We start from the raw sequence: 27,951 nt of genomic DNA, 5'->3' as shown, positions 1-27,951 counted from the left end.
TAACTGCCCTGCCACTGGCAAAGTCAGTTTACACTGCCTTTGCTCCCTTAGAGAGATTGGTGCCAAAGCCAGCAAATAGAAAAGGTTAGATAAAGAGGGCATTCCCCACCCAGAGGGTTGCATAATATAGAAATGACACTACTCATCAGAACACTCCTGGACCCGCAGAAGATTCAGAAGATGGACTGCTCTGCTGTTTGAAGAAGGAAGACTAAACCTGCTTGCCTTGAACCCAGGATCCCTAGAAGTGAATGAAAGGGTCAGTTGGCTGACATCTTTTTGTGTGCTACAGGGACACAACGAGCTTCCAGAGGCCTTTCCTGCACTGCCCAGCTAACCAGCACCAGCTGGATCTTTCTGAGCCCCGCTGTTGGCCTCTGCTGAAATGAAAGGTCCCCCCCAGGTCCTGGACCCCTGGTTGGCATCAGAGGGTACTCCTCCTACTCAAGATGGCAACTACAGGTGAAAATCCAGAGGTTTTGGGCTCCACGCGACTGTAATTGAACTCTTTGCATCAACAAATGAATGCTCGTGATGCCAGCTGATGTGAAGCTACAGTGACAACCTGCCACATCTCCAGCAAACTAGAAGCTCCAGTAGCAACCTGCTCTTCACACCTACAATGATGTCCTCTCGCCCACTGCCAGTGCAAAGCTCCAGCTGAGGCTCCTCGGGCAGACTTGCCCTTTGAGAGGGTAAACTCTTCAAAGGCGTGAACTTGGTCCCTCTATGCAACCTGCACTCCAACGCGGTTGGCTTAAAGTTGACACCTATGAGTTGCACTATGTGCTTTTTTGCTTTATTTTGACCTGAAACTTAAAAAAAAAAATGTTATTGTGAGTGTTTTCACTTTATTTCTGTTTGAGTGCTGCATAACAGTTTTACTCATTACCTCTAAGTTAAGCTTACCTGCTTTGTGAAAGTTACTATGGGGTTAAGCACAAGGTTATTTAGTGATTTTTGTGGTTTACCCTGACTAAGATTGTGTTACTACTTGAGTCGGGCTCTCATGCCTCACAACTAATAAACAGTTTCTTACATTGGTGTTCAGTGGTGGCATCCAGTACTTTTGTTTGTGCAGTTCAGCTCAGTGATTAGTTATTATAGAAACAAAATCCCTTGTGATAATCTGACATCGGAATCACATTTTTCTTTTAATTCCTTGATTTTTGATTGCCCATTTTTTCCTTTTCTAAATTTAATTCCTGCCCCATATTTTTTGCTGCTGTGAAACAGATGGATTAAATTGGAGTTGGTAAATCTAGTCTGGATCTTGGCAGTGGTAACAGGAATATGATATTAGGTGTCAATACACAGAAGGGTCTTTTTCAGGATACTCAGCTAGACAAAACAGATGTTAGACTTTTTGGCGTCTGGGTGTCAAGAGGCAAACTGCAATCATTGTGATTTCCAAAACTACTAACTACTTTTTCTGCTATGGTGATGGGTTGTATGATAGAACCACGGGTGGATAGATCATGCGTGCCTCTACCATGCAACCTAAACAAAAAATGTGTCTTAACCACACATTCCTTTACCATGCATGCCTTTACCACATAATTTCGTGGTAAAGGCATGAATGGTAAAGGGGCCTGTGTAGCTAGGGTCGTGACCCCCCACCCCCACCCTAAGTTACAAACTCCCCCCCGGCCCTCTCCATGCTGTGAGGTCCAAATACCCCTACTGCCTCCAACCCCCCGCTGTCCCTAACCCTTAAACACTACCTTGATTACCTCCCACTGCCTTGCGCTGTCCCTACAACTACCCCAACCCCTTCCACTGCCCTACGTCAAACACCTATTTTAAAAAACTACCCCGACCCCAAGCCCTAAAAACTACCCCGACTACCCATTCCCCTCCCCCTGCCCTGGGGCCTAAGACCCCATCCCTTAACCCTGTCCATTAACCTGACCAAGCCCGGCCCGTACCAGCCCTAAAAACGACCCCACCCTCCCCTAAGCCCTAACAACTACCCCAACTACACTTTCCCACCTCCATGAGGCCTAATACCCTAACCCCTAATTAAAAAAAAACCTGACTCCCAGACCTAAAAACTACCCCGAACCCCCATCCCTGAAAACCACCCCTGACCCCCCCAGCTCTGAAAATGACTCCCACCTCACCCCAGCCCTGAAAGCTTACCTGACCCCCCAGCCCTGAAAACTACCCCAACCCCCAGCCTTAAAAACTAGCCCCGAACCCCCAGCCCTGAAAATTACCTTAACCCCCAGCACTGAAAACTACCTCCAACTCCCCCAGCCCTGAAAACTACCCCAACTCACCACCCCAGTCCTGAAAACTACTTCGACCCACCCCCCAGCCCTGATAACTAACCCACCCCTAGCCCACAAAACTACCCCCGACCCACCTCCAGCCAACTAAACAACCCCAGCCCACCATAAGCCCACAAAACAACCCCGCCGCCCCACAGCGCAGAAAAATAGCTCCAAACCCCCAGCCCTAAAAACTACCTCCAACACCCAGCCCTGAAAACAACCTTCAACCCCCCAGCCCTGAAAACTACCCCAACCCACCCCCCGCCCAGACAACAACCCCGACTCACCCCCCAGCCCACAAAACTACCCCAGACCCACCCCCAGGCCACAAAACTATCCCCAACCTACCCCCAGCCCACAAAACAACCATCGACCAACCCCCAGCTCACAAAACAACCCTCAACCCACCACCAGCCCACAAAACAACCCCCGACCCAGCCCACAAAACTTACCCAATCCCCCAACACAGAAAACTATGCCGACCCACCCCGCAGCCCACAAAATAACTCCACCACAGCCCACAAAACAACCCCGACCCAGCCCAAGCCTCCAAAAAAAACCCTGACTCACCCCACCCCATAAAACTACCCCGACCCCCCAGACTACTAAACTACCACAAAACAACCCCTAACCCAGCCCCAGCCCAGAACAACATCCAGCCTCACTTACTTCACCGCTTCCTGTGACATCTTCCTGCTTCCATCCGCAGCAGCCAGCAGCTAGACCGCGCATTTCCTGAACCACGCATTTGTATAGTTAAGGCATATGTGTGGTTAAGGTAAGCGTGGTTTAGCTTGCGGAGTCGGAACAATGTTGTTCAGACCGCAGTGTTCTGACTGTTTCGCATGGTGATGGACCCCTGATTAAATTCATCCTAACATTGTTCCAAAAGGCAGCTTCTGTGGTGGCAGGGAGAAGTTTATTTTTTGTTGCTTTGAGCTTCAGGAAGTTTGAAGACAGCCACCAAGGTATGAAACCCAGACACTTAACCATGGCCTCCAGATACTCGGTGATAATACGGTACTATTCGAAGTGATATAATATTAACATGAACAGCTTGTCATCCGCATAAATGTAGAAATGTGTCCCACTAGTGTAAATCTGTAGACAAGGGACACAGAATAGAATAAATATAACGTGAAATAGATCAATTAATCAGTTAATTTGTAAAGCACACTACTTACGCGCAAGGGTTTCAAGGCGCTGAGGGAGGGGGGGTGCTGCTGCTACTGGTCGAAAACCCAGGTCTTGAGTCGTCTCCCGAAGGTCAGCAGGTCTTCGGTTTGTCGTAGGTTGAGGGGGAGGGTGTTCCAGGTCTTGGTGGCATGGTGGGAGAAGGACCTGCCTCCAGATGTGGTTCTATAGATGCGCGGGACCGTGGCCAGGGCATGGTCGGTGGAGCGCAGTTTCCTGTTGGGTACGTAGAAGTGGAGTCGACTGTTGAGATAGGCTGGGCTGGTTTTGTGGAGTGCCTTGTGTGCGTGGATCAGGAGCTTGAAGGAGATTATTCTGTCGACGGGGAGCCAGTGCAGGTTCCTCAGGTGGGGGGTGATGTGGTCGCGGCTTAGCGCGGGACGTCGAGGATCAGGCGTGCAGAGGCGGCGTTCTGGATTCTTTGCAGTCTGTTGATGATCTTGGTCGGGGCTCTGGCGTAGAGGGCGTTTCCGTAGTCGAGTCTGCTGCTGACTAGGGCCTGGGTGACTGTTTTCCTTGTGTCTTTCGGGGCTCCATCTGTAGATCTCGTGGAGCATGCGGAGGGTGTTGAAGCAGGTAGAGGAGACTGCATTGACTTGTTTGGTCATGGTGAGTTTCGAGTCGAGGATGACTCCCAGGTTGCATGCGTGGTTGGTAGGTGCCGGGGGTGTCCCCAGTGATGTGGGCCACCAGGAGTCATCCCATGCTGAGGGGTTGGGCCTGAGGATGAGGATCTCCGTCTTGTCTGTGTTCAGCTTAAGTTGGCTTTCCTCCATCCAGTCGGCGACAACCTTCATTCCCTGGTGGAGGTTGGATTTGGCGGTGAGGGGGTCCTTGGTGAGGGAGAGGATCAGCTGCATGTCGTCGGCATAGGAGAGGATTATGTTGAGGTCGTGCTGTCGGGCGATGCGTGCGAGTGGTGCCATGTAGACATTGAACAGCGTCGGGCTGAGGGAGGATCCCTGCGGGCCGCTGCAGAGGATCTCGGAGGCTTTGGACCAGAACGGGGGGAGGCGGACTCTCTGAGTTCTGCCAGAGAGGAAGGAGGTGGTCCAGTCCAGGGCCGCCGTGAGGGCAGACAGTGTCGAAGGTGGCGGAGAGGTCCAGGAGGATGAGGGCCGCTGTCTTGTCGTTGTCTAGCAGGATCCTGATGTCGTCTGTGGCAGCGATGAGGGCCGTCTCGGTGCTGTGGTTGCTGCGGAATCCTGATTGGGAGGGGTCCAGGATGCTGTTGTCTTCGAGGTGACGGGTGAGCTGGATGTTAACTATCTTCTCGATGACCTTTGCTGGGAACGGAAGCAGGGAGATGGGCCGGAAGTTCTTGAGGTCGCTCAGATCCGCCTTGGGTTTCTTCAGTAGGGCGTTGATCTCGGTGTGCTTCCAGGTTTCAGGGAAGGTAGCGGTCTCGAAGGAGAGGTTGATGACGTTGCGCAGGTGGGGTGTGATGGAGCTGCCGGCTTTGTTGAAGATGTGGTGTGGAAGAGGGTCAGACGGGGAGCCGGAGTGGATTGTGCCCATGGTCTTGATTGTGTCCTCGATGCTCACGTTGGCCCAGGTTGTCAGGGAGTTGTGGTCGATGGGGTGCGGTGGGTCTGGCGTGTCAAGGCCTGTAGGGGTCATGCGGGGGTTGAAGCTGTCATGGATGTCCGTGATTTTGCGGTGAAAGAAGGTGGCGAGGGAGTCGCACAGGGTCTGTGATGGCGGAATGTCGTTGGCGCTGGAGCTGGGGTTGGAGAGTTCCTTCACGATGTTGAAGAGCTCCTTGCTGTTGTGTGCGTTGTTGTCGAGGCAGTCTTTGAAGGAGGCCCTTTTGGTGGTCCTGATGAGGTGGTGGTGGTTGCGGATGGCGTCTTTGTGGGCAGCACGGCTGTCCAGCGTCTTCTCGCTGTGCCATTTGTTCCCCAATTTTCGGCAGGTGCGCTTTGATGCTAGGAGTTCCGGGGTGAACCAGCTGGCTCTCTTGCTGGTGTCTCTGTTGGTTGGCTTTTTCAGCGGGGCTAAGGTGTTGGCACAGTCGTCCATCCAGCGTCTGAGGATGCGTGCACCATCGTCTGGGTTGGTGGGGTGGGTCGTGGGTTGAGTGCGAGGTTTGTCTGTAGTTGTTCTTCAGTGACTTTGCCCCAACAGCGGCGGGGGATCTGTAGGGTGCGGTGGTGTGTGAGGGGTTTTCGGAAGGTGAAGTGGATGCAGTGGTGGTCTGTCCAGGTGAGTTCGGAGGCATGGCTGAAGGCGACGTGGGGGCTTGAGGAGAAGATGGCATCGAGCGTGTGACCAGCGATGTGGGTCGGCATCGTGACGAGCTGTTTAAGTCCGAGGTTGGCGAGGTTGGCGATCAGGGTGGAGGAGTTGCTGTCGTTGTTGTTCTCCAGATGATAGTTCAGGTCTCCAAGGAGGATGTAGTCTGTGGAGGTCAGCGCGTGCATGCTGATGAGGTCAGCGATGGAGTCGCAGAATTGTGGTCGGTGTCCGGGTGGGCTGTAGACGAGGGTGCCTCTTAGGGTGGTCTTGGGTTAAGTGTGGCTCAGGGGTTAGAGGCGGCAGACCCGGAAGCTGAGATCGGTCCTGGACCAGGGTTCAATTCCCCGCCTCGACGGGTCTTGGGCTAAAAATTCCATGGACTCGATAATTCTCGCCCCGGTGCCTCCTCGACTCACGGGTTCACACTCTGCGACTCTGGGCAATAGCTTGCTTAATCTCCACAACGGCCCCTCGCGGCGGGATGCCTGACTTTCACCTTGTGGATACCCTGCTATCTCACAGGGGAATACCAGGACGGGTTCCCTAAGCAAGCGCCGGGAAACCCACAGCGGGTAGCTGTGCGCTATATAAGCTCAACTACATTTACATTTACATTTGGGGTCCGTGTGGATCTGGACGTGCATGTGTTCGGCGGTGCTGAGAGTGTCGTTGGTGTTTGTTGAGACCCTGATGGTGTTCTTGTGGACGATGGCGATTCCTACTCCGGCTCCGTTGGTGTGGTCTCTGTGGGTGATCTTGTATCTGTCGGGGATGGCTATGGCGATGTCTGGAGAGGAGGCTTCGTTCATCCAGGTCTCGGTCAGGAAGGCGACGTCCGGAGATGCGGTGTCGAGTAGGTCCCAGAGCTCGGCGGCATGTTTACATGCGGAGCGGGTGTTGATCAGGATGCATCTGAGCTGGTTGGGTTCCGTTGTGGCGGGTGTCTCGACGCCTTCAAGGCAGGAGAAGCTGCAGTTCCGGCAGGCGAAGGACCGTGGGTGCGCTTCGGGGCGGCCTTGCAGCAGGTGTGGGTCCTTCCTGAGTTGAGAGCTACGAGGGTGCTGGCGTCGTAACGGAGGCGGTCTTCATGGCTGGTGCGGGGGCCAGGGGTTCTGGTGCTGGGCGCAGTCCAGGCACGGACGGGTGCAGATGGGCTTGCCATAGGCGCGCTTTTGGCGCGCCAGCGGAGTGGCCTCACGGCGGCCGCCATATATGGGGAGGCGGGGAGGTAGGAGCAGCTGGGAGGCGGGAGCCGTGTGGCAGAGGCAGCGAATGGGCATGGAGGGGGCGGGGTCACAGGGGATGCAGAGGCGGGGACGGGAGCAGGGAAGCGAAGCGGTCGCAAGGTAGGAAAACAAGGCAAAAGGGGTACAGAAGCAGAAAAGAGGGCACAGCAGCAGCCGGACAGATGGGCAGGGGGCACAGAGCAGAAGGTCTCAGCAGGGGCGGGAGGCAGACGAGGGACAGAGGGAGAAAAACGGGCAGTGGGGGCACAGAAGTAAAAGAGGTCACAGTGGCGAGCGGGGGGCAGGAGGGGTAGAGGAGAGGAACGGGTGTACAGAAGGAGGGCAGAGGAGTACAAAAGAGAGACGGGCAGACTGAATACAGGCAGAACAGAGAGCAGATACAACCTAAGGCCACCACTGGCCACCAGGGATGAGGCGTAGGTGGAAGCCTGTGGGTGGTGGAGGGCCTCAACTTCAGCGGCGGCAGCAGGCGGCAGCAGGAACGCAGGCGGAACCGCAGCAGGGGGGAGTGACCTACCAGGCAAGGTCAAGGGTCGCTCTCCTCACTGCGCAGCGGCCGCCATATATGGGGAGGCGGGGAGGGAGGAGCAGCTGGGAGGCGGGTGGCAGGGGCAGAGAATGGTCACGGAGGGGGCGGGGCCATGGGGGATGCAGCGGCGGCGATGGGAGCTGGGAAGCAAAGCGGTCGCAAGGTAGGAAAACAAGGCAAAAGGGGTACAGAAGCAGAAAAGGGGCACAGCAGCAGCCGGACAGATGGGCAGGGGGCACCGAGAAGAAGGTCGCAGCAGGGGCGGGAGGCAGACGAGGGACAGAGGGAGGAAACCGGGCAGTGGGGGCACAGAAGTAAAAGAGGTCACAGCGGCGAGCGGGGGTAGGGGGTACAGGAGAGGAATGGGTGTACAGGAAGAGGGCAGAGGAGTACAAAAGAGAGATGGCAGACAGAATACAGCCAGAACAGAGAGCAGATACAACCTAAGGCCACCACTGGCCACCAGGGATGAGGCGCAGGTGGAAGCCTGCGGGTGGTGGAGGGCCTCAACTTCAGCTGCGGCAGCAGGCGACAGCAGGAACGCAGGCGGAGCCGCAGCGGGGGGGAGCGACCTACCAGGCAAGGTCAAGGGTCGAAATAGAATCACCTCTTTATGGGACGCCAATGTTCAGTCCCCTTTTTTCAAAGGAAAATGATGGATGAGCCAAGCCTTGGCCACCATCAGCAAGGAGGGAAAATAGCCACCCCAGCAGAGTGGCTGTAAATCTAGCTTCAGCCAAGATCTTAATTAGGAGGCTGTGTTGAATGTGGCACGTGCTCCCACAACACTGCCTTCATCTACAACAAAGAGCATCTTTACCTCAGTGCTTTGGCCTCATCAAAAACCTGTTTGAAACTAGTCCAGGAGATTGTTCTCTTTGATAAATTACTGCAGTTGGTGAAAGACAATTTGTTCTATCAATTTGCAGAGGAGGGGTGTCAAAGGCATCAGGCGAAAATTACTTTGATCATCACTCTTTCTGTTTCCTGATTCTCACAGGATATTTCGGGAGAGATTGAAGGATGGCTTTCAGAAATGATTGTCCCAAATTGAGACAGTGTGACATGTTAAAAAGTTTTCAGCCACTGTGACTTGTTCTAAAGTCATGTAATACGGCTCTAAAAATGATACCAATATTGCTGTATTCGGTGGAACACGTTTTTTCTGCTGATGGAAGAGCACATTTTTACAATCTTTTCAGAGAGGAAACTCAAATGCCCTTGACAGAGGAGTGGGAAGGTAAAAGTCAGTTTGAACTGCTCTGGGACACTTTAACTCAGCGATAATAAGAAACAATTAGTTTGACATATAAGGGTGCTCCTTTGTGTGCACTGGAAGGTATGCCTTCTTGGTTTATTTTCTTTTATTTCTACGCAGCGTAGCTAAGATGGCATTCCTTGGACCTGGTGAATAGTGTCTCCTTCAATTAATCTCTAATCTTGATGTTCTGATTTTAAAGGAGAGCCAGAAGTTGGGTGGTAGACGATTCAGCAGGTGTGTTTCCCTGTTTTTCAGTGGTAGGACTTCATTGAAAAAGTAGGTATTGCCCTGTTGGAAATGGCCCTTTTTGCAGGGTTATCCCCAAACTTTTTGCTTCTTCCTCCTTTATTTTTTCTGACCCGTGGTTGTTGGCAATAGGACTCTGGGCACTTTACCACTGCTGATCAGTGCTAAAGTGCATATGCTCTCTGTATAAATTGTTATATTGATTGGTTATCCATGATTGGTATATTTGTGTCACCTGTGAGCCCCTAGTAAAGTGCACTGAGTGTGCCAGGGCTGGTGATTCAAATGCTACTAGTGGGCTGCAGCACTGATTGTGCCACCCACAGGAGTAGCCCTAAAATGATGTCTTAGGCCTGCTTGCAGTGCCTATGTGCAGACCAGGACTGCCATGTCGACCTGGCCAGTGCAATCACTGACCAGGCCTTATCCTTCCCTTTCTGTACATGTCAGGCATCCCTATGGTGGCCCTAGGTACCCCCCTGGGCTGGGTGCAGTGTATCTGAAGGGTAGGGCATGTACTGAGGTGTGTAACATGCCCTGGAATTGAATGACAGCCATTTTCGTTTTTCACTGCTGAGAGGCTATCTTGCCCATAGGACAGAATGGGGGAGGCTGTTTACATGCATATCTTCCCCTAAAGGCAAGATAGAAAATCCAAGTTTGGTATCTTTGTGTTCAGAATTTAATTATACATCTTTTTAGCAAGATGGTTTTTAAATTCACTGTGTGAGAATAGCACTTTTTAGAAAGTAGCTATTCTCCTGTTTAACCTTCCTGTGTGCCTGTGTGCAGATTGGCTGACTGGTGTCATGTGATGGGCCAGGTGGCTCCAGGAGTCTGGATGAGTCAGCAGCAGGGTGAATAGGGAGATCTGCTCTAAATGGGTGGGAGGAGTAGCCCCTGGGTTTGAGTAGGGCTGCCTCTGCCAGTACAATGCCGGCTCCACCCCCTGCTGGCCAGGCTGAGGACTCTGCCTCTGCCAGCACAAAGAAGACTCCACCTCCTGCTGAGCGTCTAACGACCCTGCCCCTCACTCTGAAAGGAACCAGGTGCTCCAGGGCAGAGCACACCTAGGAACCGGTTTGAGCAGGGGAATCCCCCCACTGAAACAAAGAGAGACAAAGACTTGGAGGGGTATAAGAAGAGGACCCCAGACACCTAAACTTTAGATCACTGTGGAACTGAGAAGGAACCTCTGCCAAGGAGAAAGCTGGAAGGAACTGAAGAGGAGAAGACTGCCTGCTTGCTGTTTTGCTTTGCTGCCAAGGAGAGGGGAAGGACTTTGCTGTGTCCCCTTCTTTTGTTTCTGATCTGCAAGGGCCTGAGAAGAGCTGGCTCCCTGTTAAGAAGTCCCAGGAACAAAAGGACTTCACCACCAGCTCCCCTGGAACTCTGCTGAGGGAGTTCTGACCTGCCTTGGAGTGCTTGCCTAGTCTTGGGGCCTCAGGAGGTCGTTTTGCTGTGTTTGGGAGCTGGAAAGCAGAAGCGTGAAAAAGAGTAACTGGTACCCAACGCATCATCCGATTGTGAGTCGCAAGAACGAGAGTGCGAGGAGAATTTCATCGCGGCGTCATCGCAACACCCGGAGTCCCCACATCGCCGAGTGCGTCGAGCATCGTTCCGGTGCGTGAAGATTCCTGACGCTGCGAGGGTCATCGCAGAACCAGTTTGCGGGCCGCACCACTGCCGGTGCGTGAAAGTATCCAGTCGCTGCGTGTGTCGACGCAGAGTCCCGTCCCGTGACGCATCGAGGGTTGCGGCGCCAGAAGTCAACGCCGCGCACTGCGACGCATCGAGGGTTGCAGCGGCAGAAGTCAGCGCTGCGCCGCGCATCGCGCCGCATCGAAGATCGTCGCATCGTACCTGTGCATGAAGCTTCCCCCTAAGAAACCTACGCAACGAAAGCCAAAGTCATCGCATCCTCCCCCTACAGATCGGAGCCGGCACATCCACCTATGCTGCGTGAAGCAGGGCTGCTGCAAAGCCTCCCGAAGATCTCAGGAGTATCGCATCGCCTTTGCCATCTTCCTTGTTATAGCTTTTGGGAACCTTAACGCAACTACAGGTACTGTTGGGCACGAGAATGTCGCATTTTGTGCATTGAGAGTCGCATTGTGCAGGACACTGACTTTTACATCCTGGAGTACTTTCTGCAAACTCTTGAACTATCTTTAAAGTAACCTTTTTAATTGTATGTTGGTTTTTCTGTAATATTTGGTCTTGTGAAGTTTTTATTAAAGATACCTTATTTTTCTAAAACTGGTGTGGAGTAAATCTGTGGTGTTTTCACTGTGTTACTGTGAGTGTTGGTACAAATACTTTACACATTGCCTTTGATAGCCTAGACTGCTCAGGCCAAGCTACCTAGAGGGTGAGCAGGGGTTATCTTAACAGTGTATCCCCCTTTCCCTGACTAGAAGCAAGGGTCCCTACTTGGACAGTGGTACCTACCCTGCCAACTAGAGACCCCCAGATCTAACATGCCCCATCTCTTTTTACGCACTTCATAGAACTATTGGCAGTAGCACTATGCTGTAGTGCAGAGTTCGCCAATGTGATTTCTGAAGGGCCAGATCCATGCCAGATTTTTAAGATAACTGAATTTATCTAAATGGAGATATGCTAAAAATATGGCATGGATCCGGCCCTCCAGGACCGACTTTGGAGAACTCTACTCTATTACAACATTAAATCTGTTCTCAGTGAAGCACCTAAATTAAAACTTATGCAGATGACACAACACTATTTTACGTAAAGAACAAGCAAACCTGCCTTTGATGTACCATTAATTTTACAGGCTAGGGAGCATACAAAATTAAAGTCTAAGTATACTACTGATTAATGTGCAGGTTGAGGTGCTACCTCCACCTTTGTGGTTCACTTATAAAAACATCTCCTTTAAAATACGTGGGTATCTGGATAATAGAAAAATACTCCGACTTGTATTATTCAGTTTATACACCACTGCTGAAGAAGGAGCAAACCTTTTAGAGGGATGGAAAAGGTTATCCATTAGACTAATTAACAGGATTACCCTGATAAAAATAAATAAACGTACACTGTGTCTTTTTTTATTTAACACATTACCCTTTATTTTATACACATTTTTTTTCTTCAAAAACTGATATCTATGATCAGCTCCCTTCAATGGGCTATGAGGCACTTGCAACCTAGAATTTGATTATAAAAACTTTCTTTCTGCCAGGCGATGGGGGTATTAATATTACTTGATTTTAGACAATACGATATTGCCAGATATATAATAAGCATCACAAGATGTACAGCTAGGTGCTATTATGACAACTATTGAAACACTTTTATCTAGATCAGATGTGTGGTGACAGAAGTCTCTGTTTGGTCTTTCTCAAACAAAAAGCCTTATCTTAAATTGCGGCACTATCGCACCTTGTATGCATTAATATACAGTGTATTCAATTTGTCTAAAGATTACAAAATCCTTCCCTACATTCAGAAAGCCCACTTGAGGCGATATGGATCATCTAGCAGGTAATATCCTACATCACTGGCAACTGCTACAGCTCACTTTGCCACTGGAGTGAAGCTAGCCTGGCTGATGAGGGGTGTTACACTAAAGACCAGTCCTAGGATGCTTGTTTCTGGTCCAGGGAAGACCTGGCTTGGCAGTTCTTGCTGGACTGTTCCCATTAGGCACAGGGTCAAGACTGATTTGCATATGACTGGGTCCAAACTGAGGTGGTGAATTGAGCTAAAGAACGATGATGGAGTCAACCCAGATCTGTGACTGGGGGTGAGTGTCTGAAATGTTTCAGCACTCCGTTCGTCATCTGCTTGTGTTTGCTTTGTTTACTGCTACGGCTGGGCACAATAGGTAGGTGGCTGACTGGGGGAGAATGTCTGCATTGTCAGCATTCCGTCCATCATTTGTTTGTTGTAACGCTTTTCGCCCTAAGTGGGATGGGTATTCCCAGACGTGGGACCCGTGCTCACTACGCCACTGGAGTCAAGCTATCCTGGCTGATGACGGCTGATAGCCAGAAACCGGTCCTAGGATGCTTGATTCCGGTCCAGGGAAGACATGGCTTGGCAGTTCGGGCTGGACTGTTCCCATGAGGCACAGGGTCAAGACTGATTTGCATATGGCCATGTCTGAACTGGGGTGGCGTAGTGGGCAAAAGAACGATGGATTTAACCCAGATCTCTTGACTGGGGGAGAATGTCTGCATTGTCAGCATTCCGTCCATCATTTGTTTGTTGTAACGCTTTTCGCCCTAAGTGGGATGGGTATTCCCAGACGTGGGACCCGTGCTCACTACGCCACTGGAGTCAAGCTATCCTGGCTGATGACGGCTGATAGCCAGAAACCGGTCCTAGGATGCTTGATTCCGGTCCAGGGAAGACATGGCTTGGCAGTTCGGGCTGGACTGTTCCCATGAGGCACAGGGTCAAGACTGATTTGCATATGGCCATGTCTGAACTGGGGTGGCGTAGTGGGCAAAAGAACGATGGATTTAACCCAGATTTCTTGACTGGGGGAGAATGTCTGCATTGTCAGCATTCCGTCCATCATTTGTTTGTTGTAACGCTTTTCGCCCTAAGTGGGATGGGTATTCCCAGACGTGGGACCCGTGCTCACTACGCCACTGGAGTCAAGCTATCCTGGCTGATGACGGCTGATAGCCAGAAACCGGTCCTAGGATGCTTGATTCCGGTCCAGGGAAGACATGGCTTGGCAGTTCGGGCTGGACTGTTCCCATGAGGCACAGGGTCAAGACTGATTTGCATATGGCCATGTCTGAACTGGGGTGGCGTAGTGGGCAAAAGAACGATGGATTTAACCCAGATCTCTTGACTGGGGGAGAATGTCTGCATTGTCAGCATTCCGTCCATCATTTGTTTGTTGTAACGCTTTTCGCCCTAAGTGGGATGGGTATTCCCAGACGTGGGACCCGTGCTCACTACGCCACTGGAGTCAAGCTATCCTGGCTGATGACGGCTGATAGCCAGAAACCGGTCCTAGGATGCTTGATTCCGGTCCAGGGAAGACATGGCTTGGCAGTTCGGGCTGGACTGTTCCCATGAGGCACAGGGTCAAGACTGATTTGCATATGGCCATGTCTGAACTGGGGTGGCGTAGTGGGCAAAAGAACGATGGATTTAACCCAGATCTCTTGACTGGGGGAGAATGTCTGCATTGTCAGCATTCCGTCCATCATTTGTTTGTTGTAAAGATATATAATAAGCATCACAAGATGTACAGCTAGGTGCTATTATGACAACTATTGAAACACTTTTTTCTAGATCAGATGTGTGGTGACAGAAGTCTCTGTTTGGTCTTTCTCAAACAAAAAGCCTTATCTTAAATTGCGGCACTATCGCACCTTGTATGCATTAATATACAGTGTATTCAATTTGTCTAAAGATTACAAAATCCTTCCCTACATTCAGAAAGCCCACTTGAGGCGATATGGATCATCTAGCAGGTAATATCCTACATCACTGGCAACTGCTACAGCTCACTTTGCCACTGGAGTGAAGCTAGCCTGGCTGATGAGGGGTGTTACACTAAAGACCAGTCCTAGGATGCTTGTTTCTGGTCCAGGGAAGACCTGGCTTGGCAGTTCTTGCTGGACTGTTCCCATTAGGCACAGGGTCAAGACTGATTTGCATATGACTGGGTCCAAACTGAGGTGGTGAATTGAGCTAAAGAACGATGATGGAGTCAACCCAGATCTGTGACTGGGGGTGAGTGTCTGAAATGTTTCAGCACTCCGTTCGTCATCTGCTTGTGTTTGCTTTGTTTACTGCTACGGCTGGGCACAATAGGTAGGTGGCTGAACAAGTGAATTTTGTCACTTGAGATCAAAGCTGTAGTGAATATCTTTACACTGCGGGATGGAATGCATTTTCCTGTATACCAATCATGGCTAAACTACACAGTCTCTAACTAGATGAGATTGAAAATTCGCACTCTGTTGCTAAAACTGTGTTTTCATATAAGATAACGCACCACAGAATGGGTCGATTGAGCAGATATTTACATACTTTAAATTCTAAAAAAGAAAAAATTATAGATAGAATAATTCAAAAAAGGAAGGATCAGATAGACCCTTTGTCTGAATAAGGAATATTGAATAGAAGCCTCAGATCACTGTAGCAAAGCATTAGGAGGGACAAATATGTTTTTTTTTTTTTTAAATACAATAGTATGCTCAATGGCTTCTATATTACGCACCCATTTTTTACATTAACAGGACCTACAATCCTTGATCAGTGTCCAAAATACCAAGGAAAGGCGACATGGATGCATATGTTAAGGACGTGTCTAAAATACAGGCATTCTGGAGAGCCATATTTAGCTATATTAACAAATGTATGGAAAAAACTATTGTTCCAGACACTTTTTTAATATAATTAGGTAGCTCTAAAACCCTAGGTATATCTCCTGTCGCCAGATGTAGGTGGTGGTTCATAGCGATGCTTGTTATTCGATCATTGATTACCGAATTCTGGAAAGGCAAATCTACCTTCATTTTTTCATGGGTTCGTAAAAAGAAAATAGTTAGCCAAGTAGAGAAAATATTATCCAAGGTTAAATGTGTTAGATAAATATTAAAAGGTTGAAAACTGGTATCAGATTTAAAGGATGCTTTAGATATAAAGTCACAATAATTTATGTGTCTTTTTTATTTTTGTATTATGAGATGAATTGAATATTCCATTCAAACCAATGAAAATAAAAACATTAAGTAACGCCTTGTTAAAATAATAAAGCATGGTGGGGGGGGGGGGAGGTCTACTTGCGAAGTAATGCACCAGAGAGTGGACATGACTTTCGTCAGCAAGGGGCCCATAGGTTATAAGTGAAAGGTCTTCCAATTACTCTGCAGTTATGGTTGAGGGCTTTCCTGACATTTTCGCTGCCTGTCGGCGAAGATATAGAAAGTAACCCCAAAGTGTCTCTTCAAGCGAAAGTCATTGAGTCCCACAAGGATATGATTATGTTTGTTGTCCATATTGATTCAAGAGGATGCTGTCCCAAATGTGTTAGTTCAGGACTGAGCAGCTTTAAATTTAAAGCTCTGAGATCATTAATAAAGCTTAGATCTGACAAGAAAAGGCTAATAATTCATTGTCTACATTGGCTGACATCGATTCAACTGCAGTGAATACATTCTGAAGGACTGGAACTGCAAGCAGACCCCAAGAGGGATGTGATGAATTGCCTATGGATGTTGATGTTAGCAGGCACTATTTTATCTACAATTAAGGCACTGTCATCTGTTAGCCAAGTTGCAGATGTTCTTCTCTTTTCAGCAGCTGAATTACCACCGGGTGCTGGACGAAAATAGGGTCAGTAAAAATGCAGGGCAATATGTTTTCATTACATTAGCCTCCACAGTATCCTACGAAGATCAATCCGTGCATACGGAACAGCATCGCTGGTGGTATCCTGGCACAAACAGGAGCAGGCGGGCTTCCTGGGGGCCTGCTCTCTGGCACAGCACAAAGATTTGAGGCACAGAGCTGCTGATTCACCAAGAAGGCAGCTGTGATGTGACATCTTTTTGCATATCACCCAAGATTGCAGTCTCAACTGAGTTAAGGGTAGAATGAATAAAGGTTACAAATCAAAATAAAAAATAAACCTAAAATACACATTGTACAAATATAATACAATCCTGCCATACCATAGCAGCATTCGTGAACTGCTGTCACGTATGTAAGTACTGGAGAATGAGCCCAAAAAATTGACTCATTTATTAATTATTCCACATGAATAGTCAGTTTTTGTTAATGCATGGGACACATTTGAAAAGATTCCACTCTTGAACCACCATTAATTCAATGGTAACCTTCGCGGATTGGGCATCAATGCAAATGACTTCTGACAGGTCGTACTCAATTGTATGGCTGGTCAGACACCATTGCATCAGCATCATGTTAGCAAAATGATACCCCCCAATGGGGGAGTTGTGGTGACTCTGCTGTTCGGTACACTACCTTCTGCTAACCTCGCAATCAAATGGGGGTTCAGCAATGAGGGTGCAAGGGAATTCTGCACATTCTTGCTAGAAAGTGCTGTTTCCTCTCTTCTATAACAGATGTTGATAGTCTTTGAAATAACCTTTGTAAGTATCTCCAAACAACCTCTGATCCCCCTTATAAAACCTCACAAGCCTGGGTCACTTTATAGATACATAAACACTCTCTAATCCATCAGTCTAAATTGAGCCTAGTTAATGAGTGATATCTAGATTTACGAGGAACGTAATCATGTACGCCACCGGTTCCCCACTGAGCTTAAACCTAACCTAGAGATGATTAGCTATTTAATGAACTAGGGAAGTAAGACCAACTGACAAAAGTATTTGTGGCGCCAGCAAAGTCGTAAGATAGTTATAATGGCACCAGAAGATCAGATGTTTCACCATTCTACATCTTGCTGATATAGCCCTGCATGCTGGGACGACACCCTAAAATGTTGACTCTGGCAACAATTTCTTAATATGATAGTATAAGCATGTGAATGGTTGAGACCAAGTTCAGATATTCTCATTATAAATGGTTCCTGGATAATGTGATTCTTTTCTGTCTAATGACTTGTATCACCTATGCTTTCATTACATTACACCAGAGTGATTGACAACTTGTTTAACATACATGTACATTTTAAAAGACAACCTCTCCGTTAATCTACAAGCGATGCCTTAATTAAATGCGAAATGCTATCTGTGGAAATTCTATCATGGGGGCATTTTCATTGACAGGCTACATGATGCTTGTGCTAATTTATATCATGCAGTATCACACCAATATGATCAAGTCATTTGCCAGTGCCAGGTAAACCTAACACAAGTGGAGACAGAGTCGTTGAGAGCTGATCATGTTGTCTTTGGAAATGGTGTCAAAAGTCCTTTATTTTGCATAAGATTTAGAGGATCTTTATTGCCAAAGTTTACAAAGTTACTTCAGGAATCTTTGATAACTTTGTCAACTGGCAACTAGCCTATCGGAAAAAGGCTAAGCTTTTCACAACGTCTCAGGTCTGTTGAAGTATAACGATTCAAGGACACATTTTTCATATCTTTCTTTGACAGGAAATTGGACCATGTTAACAAAATCCCTGGCTAGCATCTGTCAGGAAAACTTTGACATTTGTAGGTCTTGCTTTTTTATACGATACACCGACCCTCTGTGAACACTTTGCTAAATCTAGATTAAAGGACATTTACCTAAAGAAAGTGATTCATGATAGGTGGGATTGTCATAGAGAGAAACACTGAATAAAACTTGACAGTAATATACCGCAGATATTCCATCGCTCTCTATCTTACCTAAGGTTTGTCGAGAACAACCAGCATTGTTTTATTTTGTCGAGATTCCATAGGAATTTAATTCTGCTAATGCTGGGTCACCCCAATAAACATTTTTCTGTAAGCAAGTTACCGCCTTGTTTGTGTAACAACATGGCACCCCGATCAACTGTTCACTTTTTATTCTTCTGCCCGATGTTCACAGAAGAGAGGAAGATTTTTATTATTCCACTTTTACAGAAATTCTCACTGTACATGTCAGGCTTAGCAATGTCAACATTTTATCAATTGGAAATGCCATTGGTGTGCTACGTTCTTGCATCCTTCTTTCTGTCTGCCCTGGGAACTCGCAAGGTGCATAGCACATCATCTGTCATCTCTTAAATCTGCCGTTTTGGGTACTTGTTCGATCACTAGATTGTTGTTTTACCTTGTCTTAATTTGATGTTTAAATCCCATTTGCCCTTGTACTGTGTTCATCATTTTACTGGATTCTTTTATATGTATTTTAAATCTTATCCTAAATGCAATTACATGTTTTCTCTATTTATTGTATACTTTTATGCATTTTTTCAATGCGAAATAAAGTCGGTTGAAATTCGAAATTCGAACCAATAATCACTATTTCATTTATTTAGATATCGAAGCAATAACATCACAACAATCAGCAGCAAAGCCAGTGATTGCATCACCAACCCCAGGTAATAGCGCCTGATATAGATTCACGCTCTTACATTAAATGAGGTGCATCTGAGTGAATGTCTGTCTTATCTTTATGGCATGTAATTCATATTTCAAAATAGGCCTGGGTTATACAGCCCCCAACATGTATACAACAGAATTTCTCAAAGTGATAAGTAGCAGGACAGTTGTGGGTCATTGTCAGGTTTGAGTAGCTATGGATGAGTCATCCATTGCCCACATTCAAGAGATGAAAAGACAAAGATTCTCCTCTGGTATTTAAAAGTCAAGTGATCATACCAGTGGTTTAGTGCATTCTGTGTCCTGCTTCACCATCAGGGAGCTGTACGCCAAAGCCCTGTTCCACAAAAAGGGGGTGTTACTCTTTTTGCCCTGACAGACATAAAGTTAGTGGTACTCTTCTTGAAAACTAAGACTAGTAAAAGCAGTGACCTTTTGGGAATATTTTTAGTTTTCCTGACCTTGGTCAATTACTCATCCTCCAAGCCACTTGCCATAGAAGGAAGTATACCTTGACATATGGCCACTAATATATTTGTGGCAAGTGAATTCTGTCTTAGAGAGGGGTGGCAAAAATATTATTTTAAAGATTAGTCACTTTTGTCATATAATGGCTTTATACTGGAGCACCACAGTGACTCAGGGATGGAGTCTGATTCTGGCCTTTGTAAATGTTCAGCTATTCCTCCATCTTCTAACACAGTCTTAGATTTAATTTGATACATAATTCTGCCCTAGTTGTTGACAGGAGTGTTTGGTGGGGTTTTTTTTTTTAATTAATATTTTTATTAAATTTTCAATAGAAAATTAGCCAGCATTAAAAACAATAATAATAAAGCATAGACACAGTCCAAACATAAACAGCCTCCTGCAGCAAATCCTATACATATATACAAAACACATGTCATAGAATAAGTCAAGCAATAATAGGTAAAGAGGATTTAGAATGAAAACAAAAGATCAGTCCCACCAACTAAACAAGCCGTAGCACCCTAACCTGTGTATCGCCGTGTAATGGAGAAAGAGGGAGTGGGCAAGGGCGAGCAGTACGTAACATAGGTTGTACAGTCCTGTCAGATCCTAAGAGTTGGAAGTAGCCCCTGACGGTGATGTATCCTCTCCCTGCTCAGAAATAGCAGGAGGCAGCTTCCGGGCAAGATATAGGGCCCAAAAGTTTTTAGGCCTGTTACGGGGCGGCAATAATTTGCTGTAATTTTCGGTTTGTGTACAACAGTAAAGCATATATCTAGTCCACTGAGTCAAAGTCGGCGTTGGGCCACGAAGCCAACAGACCGCTACACATCTCTTTGCGAGTAGCAGCACCATATCAACAAGGCATCTATGTTTCGCGTGTTTGGTGTTGTAAATTATGTATATAGCTGTGGTGAATATTTAGAAATTTTTAGCCAGCACTCCAATCCGAAAGGGCAGCAAAGAAATGTACGCTGCTGGAGGACTGCAGCCATCATCTTTAAAGAGCTCCACTAGGTAGGCAAAGATTGCTGTACCTTCAGAGGAGACGCCACACTAACAGCTCTGCTGCGGCACCAAAACTGCTTTGCTCCCCATACCCAAACAGCAAATATTTGGACCTTATTTGTAATTTGGTGGTTGAGTCGTCCTCCGCCAGGGCGATGGAGCAATTTACTCCCACTCCCTGGCCTAGGTCTCGACTGCCAAATTATGGAATGTCTGTCAGCCTGATAGACATTTGAAGAATTCTCAGGAACCTCCATATAGGGGGGTTCCTATGAATGCATTGGAACTTTTCCATATGGCGCCATCCAACATGAGAGAGCCACACAGCAAAGTTTCCTAAGGTTTTTATTTTCAAAAACAAAACCTCAATCTGGGTTTTTGTTCTTGAAAATAACAAACACTGCCCCCCTCGCCATGGGAGTCATCGCCCATGGGGAGGGGGGCATTGTTAGTTTTTTAACTGCCCCTTACTGCTTTGGTTTACCTGGAGGTGACAGGCAGTAAAAAAAGACAGCTGTATGTCTGCCAATCCAAATTGGGCAGGTAGACTGGTAGCCAGTTCTCCAACAGACCTCACTACGTTGACCATTGCAGAAGTTTGGCCATAGCAGAGACAGGGAAGTCGCATCATGTCCAAAGTATGGTCCGCCTGCTTCTAAATTCGGAGGGTGGACTGTTATGTTAGTCATAAGCATACTCCGTCACCGTTACAAACGAGTATGTTTACCACCAACATATAAATCGGGCCTTTTGTGTTCAATGCAAGTTCCCAAAGTGAGAGTTTTTTAAATAAAAAAGGAAATGCCATGATGAACTGGCAGTTTTATGGCAGTCTTAAATAGGAAAAAAAATACGTTGGAAAGTCCTCCCTAAACAAGGAAGACAGTCTGAGGTACTTTGAGTAACGGTCGAATGTCAGTCGAGCCATCACTCAAAGATTAGTGCCGGCAGAGCCAGTAGAGCCAGCGGAGGCTCTGACATAGGAGGCATGGTTTTTGCGTCTGCTAAGAACTGCGGAGGGGAATCATGAGTTTGGTGGACAGGGTATTTTGCCATGTTGGCAGCGAGGCGCCCTACATTAGTGCTCCATGTTCTAAATTATGCATGGTCACTTATAAATCTCTTTTTTGTGGCCTAATTTTTTTATCCACACCATCATATCTTTAATGATGAATAAATGACTTTCTGTTCAATATAAACATAACATAAAATCAGATCTTCGCAGCAATACCTATCATACATAAGTAGTTATTCTTCTTTTGCCCAAAATTCCTTTCAAAAGAATAGAACATTATTAACTCGCTGCACATGGCTCCCATCTACCCATAACAATTATTGTCCTCCATGTGCTGGTATCACAATGATTTTGCAGCATCTGAATTTAGCTTAACACACTGCCTTGTTAGAGTAAGGTCTATTTATATGTCCTTGCCTGATTTCTAGCTGTCTGTAGTTTCATAGTTCCTGGACACTACTTATGTGACATATTTACAGTTCTCCATCTACAGCTTTCAGTTTCTGAAGCACATGAACCTCTTAATGTTTTGAAGAGCATCTGTTGCAGGAGGAGAATTGATTATGTGCGGTGCTTCAGGACACAGGCTAGTATCTGCATGAGAGATGATACACACACCCTCAGAAGGATGCTTTGAAAGGAAAGCTCCCACGGAATTCACTAAACCTAAAATAGCTAGAGTTGATATATTTTCTTTACCTACGGGATTATCTGCAAATATTCATAACAACACCATGGTAATCATTTCCATTTATCATAAAAAAATTGCTGATTTCGACCTCAAAAATGTTTTCCTTAACTACCATATAACATCCATGCAACAATCTGCAGAATATTTTCTTCAAGTTACCAATGGAAATACAACCTTCATGAAGCAATCTGCTGATTTTTTTTTTTAATTCACAAAAGAAATAAATATTATATTACAGTGATCATCTACAAAACGTTTCCTTCAAAACACTACTTCTGTTTTGTATTGCTTTGCTGAAATAATATGGTTGTGAACTGTCCTTTCTGAGTAAAGTGTCTGGTCATCACACATTCTTTGATCTTGTAATCGCCACCCAATGTATGCACTTTCTCCATTTTTTTAGGTGGAAGTTAGAACAGTAAATCTGGCCCTCCTAATGTATCTACTTTCCCAAATGTTTATTAGATTATGGTTAGAGTAGTAATCTGCCCTCCCCTCCATCCTAATGTACTCACTTTCTCCAGTGTTTGATAGATTGGAGTTAGAATAGTACATTTTAACCCACCATTGTTCACATATTCCACAATTTAATTAGATTTTTGTTTGAATAGTGTATTTGTATCATTGTGTACATTTTTTAATCAGTTTGGATTGGAGTTAGGTTATTGCACGTTACTTTATTCTGAAATTGTTTTAAGATAGTTTGAGCATATTTATTTTAAAAGTCCTATGTATTTTTTAAATATTTTATTTTCTGTGCTTTCTCTTTTCTAATATGTTGTGTTTTTATAATTCTTTAGTCTATTTTTAAATTTTTTAGAATTTCATAAATAATAATTTATACATTTTAGCTAATAATTATTTTTCTAAGCATAATACATTTATTGTAATGTATAATTTTCTATTAAAATATAATTATATTTAATTATAATTATTTTATAAGGAGATACGCATGTTAACAAAATTAAGTTAAATTAATATATACATATGCCATTTGTATTTTACATATTTTTAAATACATTAATTTTATTAAATATAATTTCACTTTTATTTTAAATTATAGTAATGTCAATCATATTTGATATATATATATATATACACCTACCATTATGATGTTGATATTTTAAAAAACAATATTTTAGACCGTGATATTTTACGTTATGAACATGCAAAGTCGATATTTTTGAGGTTACTGCTTTACCATAATATTTTTGTACATCAGAATATTTGAGATTGATATTTTATCATACATCTAAATTGAAATGGCACCAATTTTTTTACCTTTTACACGCTAGCCCTGAATAGGATGAAATAAGGTGGTTCAAATACAAATATTGACCAGTGTTGGAAATAGTTTTGAGTACTCATGTTTTTAAATGGTAGTTTGGTGAGACAAGCAGTAAATTGTAAAACTCACATTGAAGTTTGCTGGGAGAAACAGGTAGGATGAAAACAGATACCAGAAGCAAGCTAAAATTACAGAAAGAGACAGCACCTTCAGTGGCAAAAGGCATTAAGCAAATCAAAATAAATAAGAAAGATGGAAAGGTGCAGAAACTGTGGCTAGGGCAAGGGGAGCTTCCTAATCAATCAGTGATATATTTAATGTAAGTTGTGTTCAGGTGCTTCTAAAGAACAATAGCTCTGAATGAAAAACCCTGATAAGAATAATTGGGGTAAAGTGTGGACATCGATTTCAGATAGAGGTGAAAATTACCCTAATTATGAATACGATTAAATATTAATTAAATACAATTAGATATAATTACAAAAGCAGGAAGAATATTCCTGCAAAAGTACATGAATTTGAAAACGTAAATAATACATGGAACGAAATAAGTAGATGTATGACCCTAATATCCCCATGACGTAGCATCAATGGAGAGCGAAAAATCGAAATGAAATTCTAATTTTTATGTTTATTTTTACTAGGTTAAATAGTAACACATACATATTCTTTTATCAAAACAGCAACAAACGAACAACAGTCAAAAGTAACAACAGTTACTTCATCCTCGGACCCAAGTAAGGATCCTGATGAAGGTACCCTTTTAAATATTTACAATTATCTGTAAATCAATTAATGTCTGTTTTATCGTGCCATTATTATAGTCTCACTCATAACAGCATTGGCTCAAGTTCAGATTCATCACTTGAAAGGACCAGCCTGACGAATTTTCCTACTTAAAGAATTGGGGTAGTTAAGTACAGCAGCAGAGGTAAATCAGGGAGGGGAGTTTGGTACTATGGAGATGAAAAAAGAGCAGAAAAAGGAACTTCTGTTACTTTACGTGTGTGTTTATCCACACAAGAGAGCAAACACATCGTACACAGAATCTTCTATAATATGCTTTCTTCCTTTGCCCCAGATATCTATATCTCTCTTTCTATTTGCATCTCTTTTTCTCCATTTCTCCTCTGTCTCTTTAATTTCTATAACCTGCTCTATATTTCTTTCTCTCTAACTAAAACATCCTTTTCCACGTTTATTCCTCTCTCTTTCTTTGCCTTCATCTTCTCTTTCTCTCTCTTTCTCGTTCTCTCTCTGTGTCTGTCTCCCTCACTCTCCTCTCTAACACTCTCAGGCTGTCTACGTCATTCCCCCTATCGCCTCCTTTTCATCTTTCGCTTTTACTTCACAGGCTTTTCTATTTCTTTCTACCTTTTTTTTCTGGAAGGGGGTTTTATTAGCACTGGTAAAATCACTACTGCTTTCCCTTTTATGAAACCTTGTTTTTCGACCTCTACTTTGAGCAAAGGCCAAGTAAACCAGGATTGAGAGACAATGGGCCCAGATAATTAGAAGACTGATAGATTATGAGCCCAGTTCAAAATGACATGTGTATGAAAGGTGTGCCTCCTTTTTTGTACATGGTTGTAACAATCAATAGTGCAGCAAATGCAGTAACATCGGGGCCCACACTTATAGGGAGGGGCAATGCACCCCAGTAATGGTTGCATTTTACCATTTAAGTAGATCATTATTTTCCTTGCTTGCGTTCAAAGACGACACCTTTGCTATGACAATGCTCTTGTAATCTTGAACTTTAGGAGTGAGCCATGACTATTTCTGGCTTTTTCTTGGAATGTAGAAGGAAACCATAAGTACAACAAGAAAGAGTTACAGCAAAATCGTTGTGAATTGAGCTTTACATGCTCTGTGTAAAATGACTATTTGCATACACCTTCACATATCCCTGCCATTGTTATACAGGTATGAATCAAGACAATAGTTTGGCTTTGAGATGTGTGCATTATTAATAGCTAGCCTATTAAACATGTATCAGTCTTTCAACCCTCCATTGGTTCTAAATATACGATTTAAAACACTTTTATAACAGATCTCTTGTGCAGCAGAAACAACATGAAACAATGTTTTTGTTGTCATTCAATCTGTTCCTTATGTGTCCACGTTCTTGCATTATTCAATCATTAGTCATGTTTTACTCCACCTCAAATGATCACATGTAAAACATACCTTTGGATTAAAGTTGATATTTCAGGTAGATTATCAATTTAAATATTATGCTGTGGAATTGTTTGAAACATTTCACAGCCTTAATTTCGATTACTACAATGAACAATTGTAGTAAAACATATTATTTAAATACATTCTCAACTCTAGAACAATTTGAAAATAGTCTAATGTTCATATGAAGTATTAAATGCTGTGCCCTTGACTATGGAATAAGTTTTAGTTCAGGTTATTAAACTGTGCCACATTATGTGGTCATGATATTTGTCTGCCAGTAGAGTCATACATTGGAATCACTCCATATTACAGCAATTTTTAACACACACTTAAAGTAGCTCCAGTTACTAGAGCAACATTAGGACAGTAACGATTTTCCAAGGCTGAGCTTGACAAATGCAGGGTGGAAGAAGAAAAAATATGATCAACCTTTGTAAGGTGAAGAAATAATACTTTTGCAGAGACAGAGTTCTTCTTAAACGCTTAGGGCCAAGGCCAGATAGAGTTAGAAACCAGTGGGACCCTAAGCCATGGATGGAACAAAGCCAGATGACAAGTTTCTCTGTGTAGAATGTCTCTTGAGAAGATGGGAAAAGAGACATTGGAGGTTCCACACCAAAACTATTTAATTCTCATCAAACATTATGCATCTGAATACACCTTCAGTGTCCAAGGGCGTCTCGACCTAAGTCCTCAACAACTGACAGGAAGAAAAGAAACTTCATCTGATAATTCAGAATCCAAATTTGACTCCAAATCGTATCATGTTCCAGAACTTAGATTAGAACAACTACAGTAAGACACAGTAGCCGCAGCTGATTCAATACATCACAACAGTGCTAGCATGGAGAAAAGGGACACTAAGCACAGAACCATCTTCTCATCCTGAATAAAATAGAACATTGTGGAAGAAATCTCTCTACTCCTAAGAAGTGCTGGTAGAGGTGTGACACCCCTAATACTTCTCTCCGATGAAGCCCCTTAATCTTAAAGGATACCACTCAAATGGCTGACTGTTTATCGTCCTGAGATAAGGATTGTTACTAATCGTGACAGCCAATGGGCTAGGTATATATGTTGTAGACTACAGAGTACCAGGAACTTGCTTCATCACAGGATGTAATGTGCCTTTGAGTACAGGTATTTAACTAAGTATAATGATGGTATTGGTCATGAATATGGTGAGAATTATATGGATCCTCCACGCCCCTGTGGTATTCTGTTTCAATGTTCTGTATCTATGATATGATGTAGAGATATGGAATGTAGGGTGGGTGCTATTGTGGAATGTCTTGGTGGTGGATTCCAAGTCAGTTGTTTCCTTACTTTGATGTAGATGGGGTCTCTGCAGATACTATCTTAATAAACTGTATTAACTTCATCTGAATCTGGGGTGCCCTCTTCTTTGGACTTCACATTTTCCGGCAAGCGACATGCTATAGTACCTGCTACCTCATTGTGGTCGATTGACATTGGGTGAACTTATACTTGCCTTTCAGTGGAGACCTCAGCACTACTATTCAAATCGATTAATCAAACAGCATTTGTAAAGCGCAACACTGTCACCCCTAGGGGTATCAAGGCTCTGTATCTCTGTCGAAGAGCCAGGTCTTGAGTCTCTTTCTGAAGTCTACCAGTGAGGGGGCTGTACAGAGCTGGAAGGGAAGGTTGTTCCAGGTCTTGGCAGCAATGTAGGAGAAGGAGCGTCCACCACTGTGATGGATGCGGGGGGTGTGAGGGTGAGTGAAGAGGAGCGCAGGTGTCTACAGTGTTGATGAAAGTTGTCGATGGTTGATGTAGGCAAGTTCTAGTTTGTAGAGGGCTTTGTAGGTGTGCATGAGGATCTTGAACTGGCATCTTTTCTGGATGGAGGTCTCTCAGGTGGGGGTGATGTGGGTTAGTTTGGGGAGGTCTAGGAGGAGTCTGGCTGCAGCATTCTGTATGGTCTGGAATCTTTTGAGGAGCTGGGTGGAGATGCCGGTGTAGAGGGCATTGCCGTAGTGGAGGTGGCCGGTGGCGAGGGCCTGAGTGACTGTCTTTCAAGCGTTGGGTATGAGCCATCTTAAGATTCTGCAGAGCATGCGAAGTGTGTGGAAGCGGGAGGAGGTGACTTTGTCGACTTGTCTTTTCATGGTCAGTTGTCTGTCGAGGGTGGTGCTGAGGTTGCGTGCATGGTTGGTCCGTGTGGGTGTAAGTCTAAGTTCTTCAGGCCACCAGCTGTGGTCTCTTGCAGAAGTGTTCTTCCCAAAGATCAGTACTGCAGTTTTGTTGGAGTTGAGTTGGAGGCAGTTGTCTCTCATCCATT

At 45.2% G+C, this 27,951-nt stretch overlaps 1 protein-coding gene across 2 annotated transcripts in view; it reads left to right on the top strand.

Moving 5' to 3' along the window:
• The window catches only part of EMCN (endomucin), a 672,183-nt gene that overhangs the window by 361,916 nt on the left and 282,316 nt on the right, over window positions 1–27,951 (top strand). Inside the window, exons 3-4 of one of the 2 annotated variants that reach the window (XM_085635882.1) lie at window positions 18,926–18,988; window positions 24,146–24,217. In XM_085635882.1, coding sequence (XP_085492008.1) covers window positions 18,926–18,988; window positions 24,146–24,217 — 135 coding nt within the window. The remainder of the gene's footprint in view (window positions 1–18,925; window positions 18,989–24,145; window positions 24,218–27,951) is intronic. The other variant, XM_085635891.1, reaches the window with a different exon arrangement.

This window comes from Triturus cristatus, chromosome 2_1 (assembly GCF_964204655.1).
Source record: "Triturus cristatus chromosome 2_1, aTriCri1.1, whole genome shotgun sequence".
NCBI lineage: Eukaryota > Metazoa > Chordata > Amphibia > Caudata > Salamandridae > Triturus > Triturus cristatus.
This window is presented reverse-complemented; position numbering and strand designations above follow the sequence as displayed.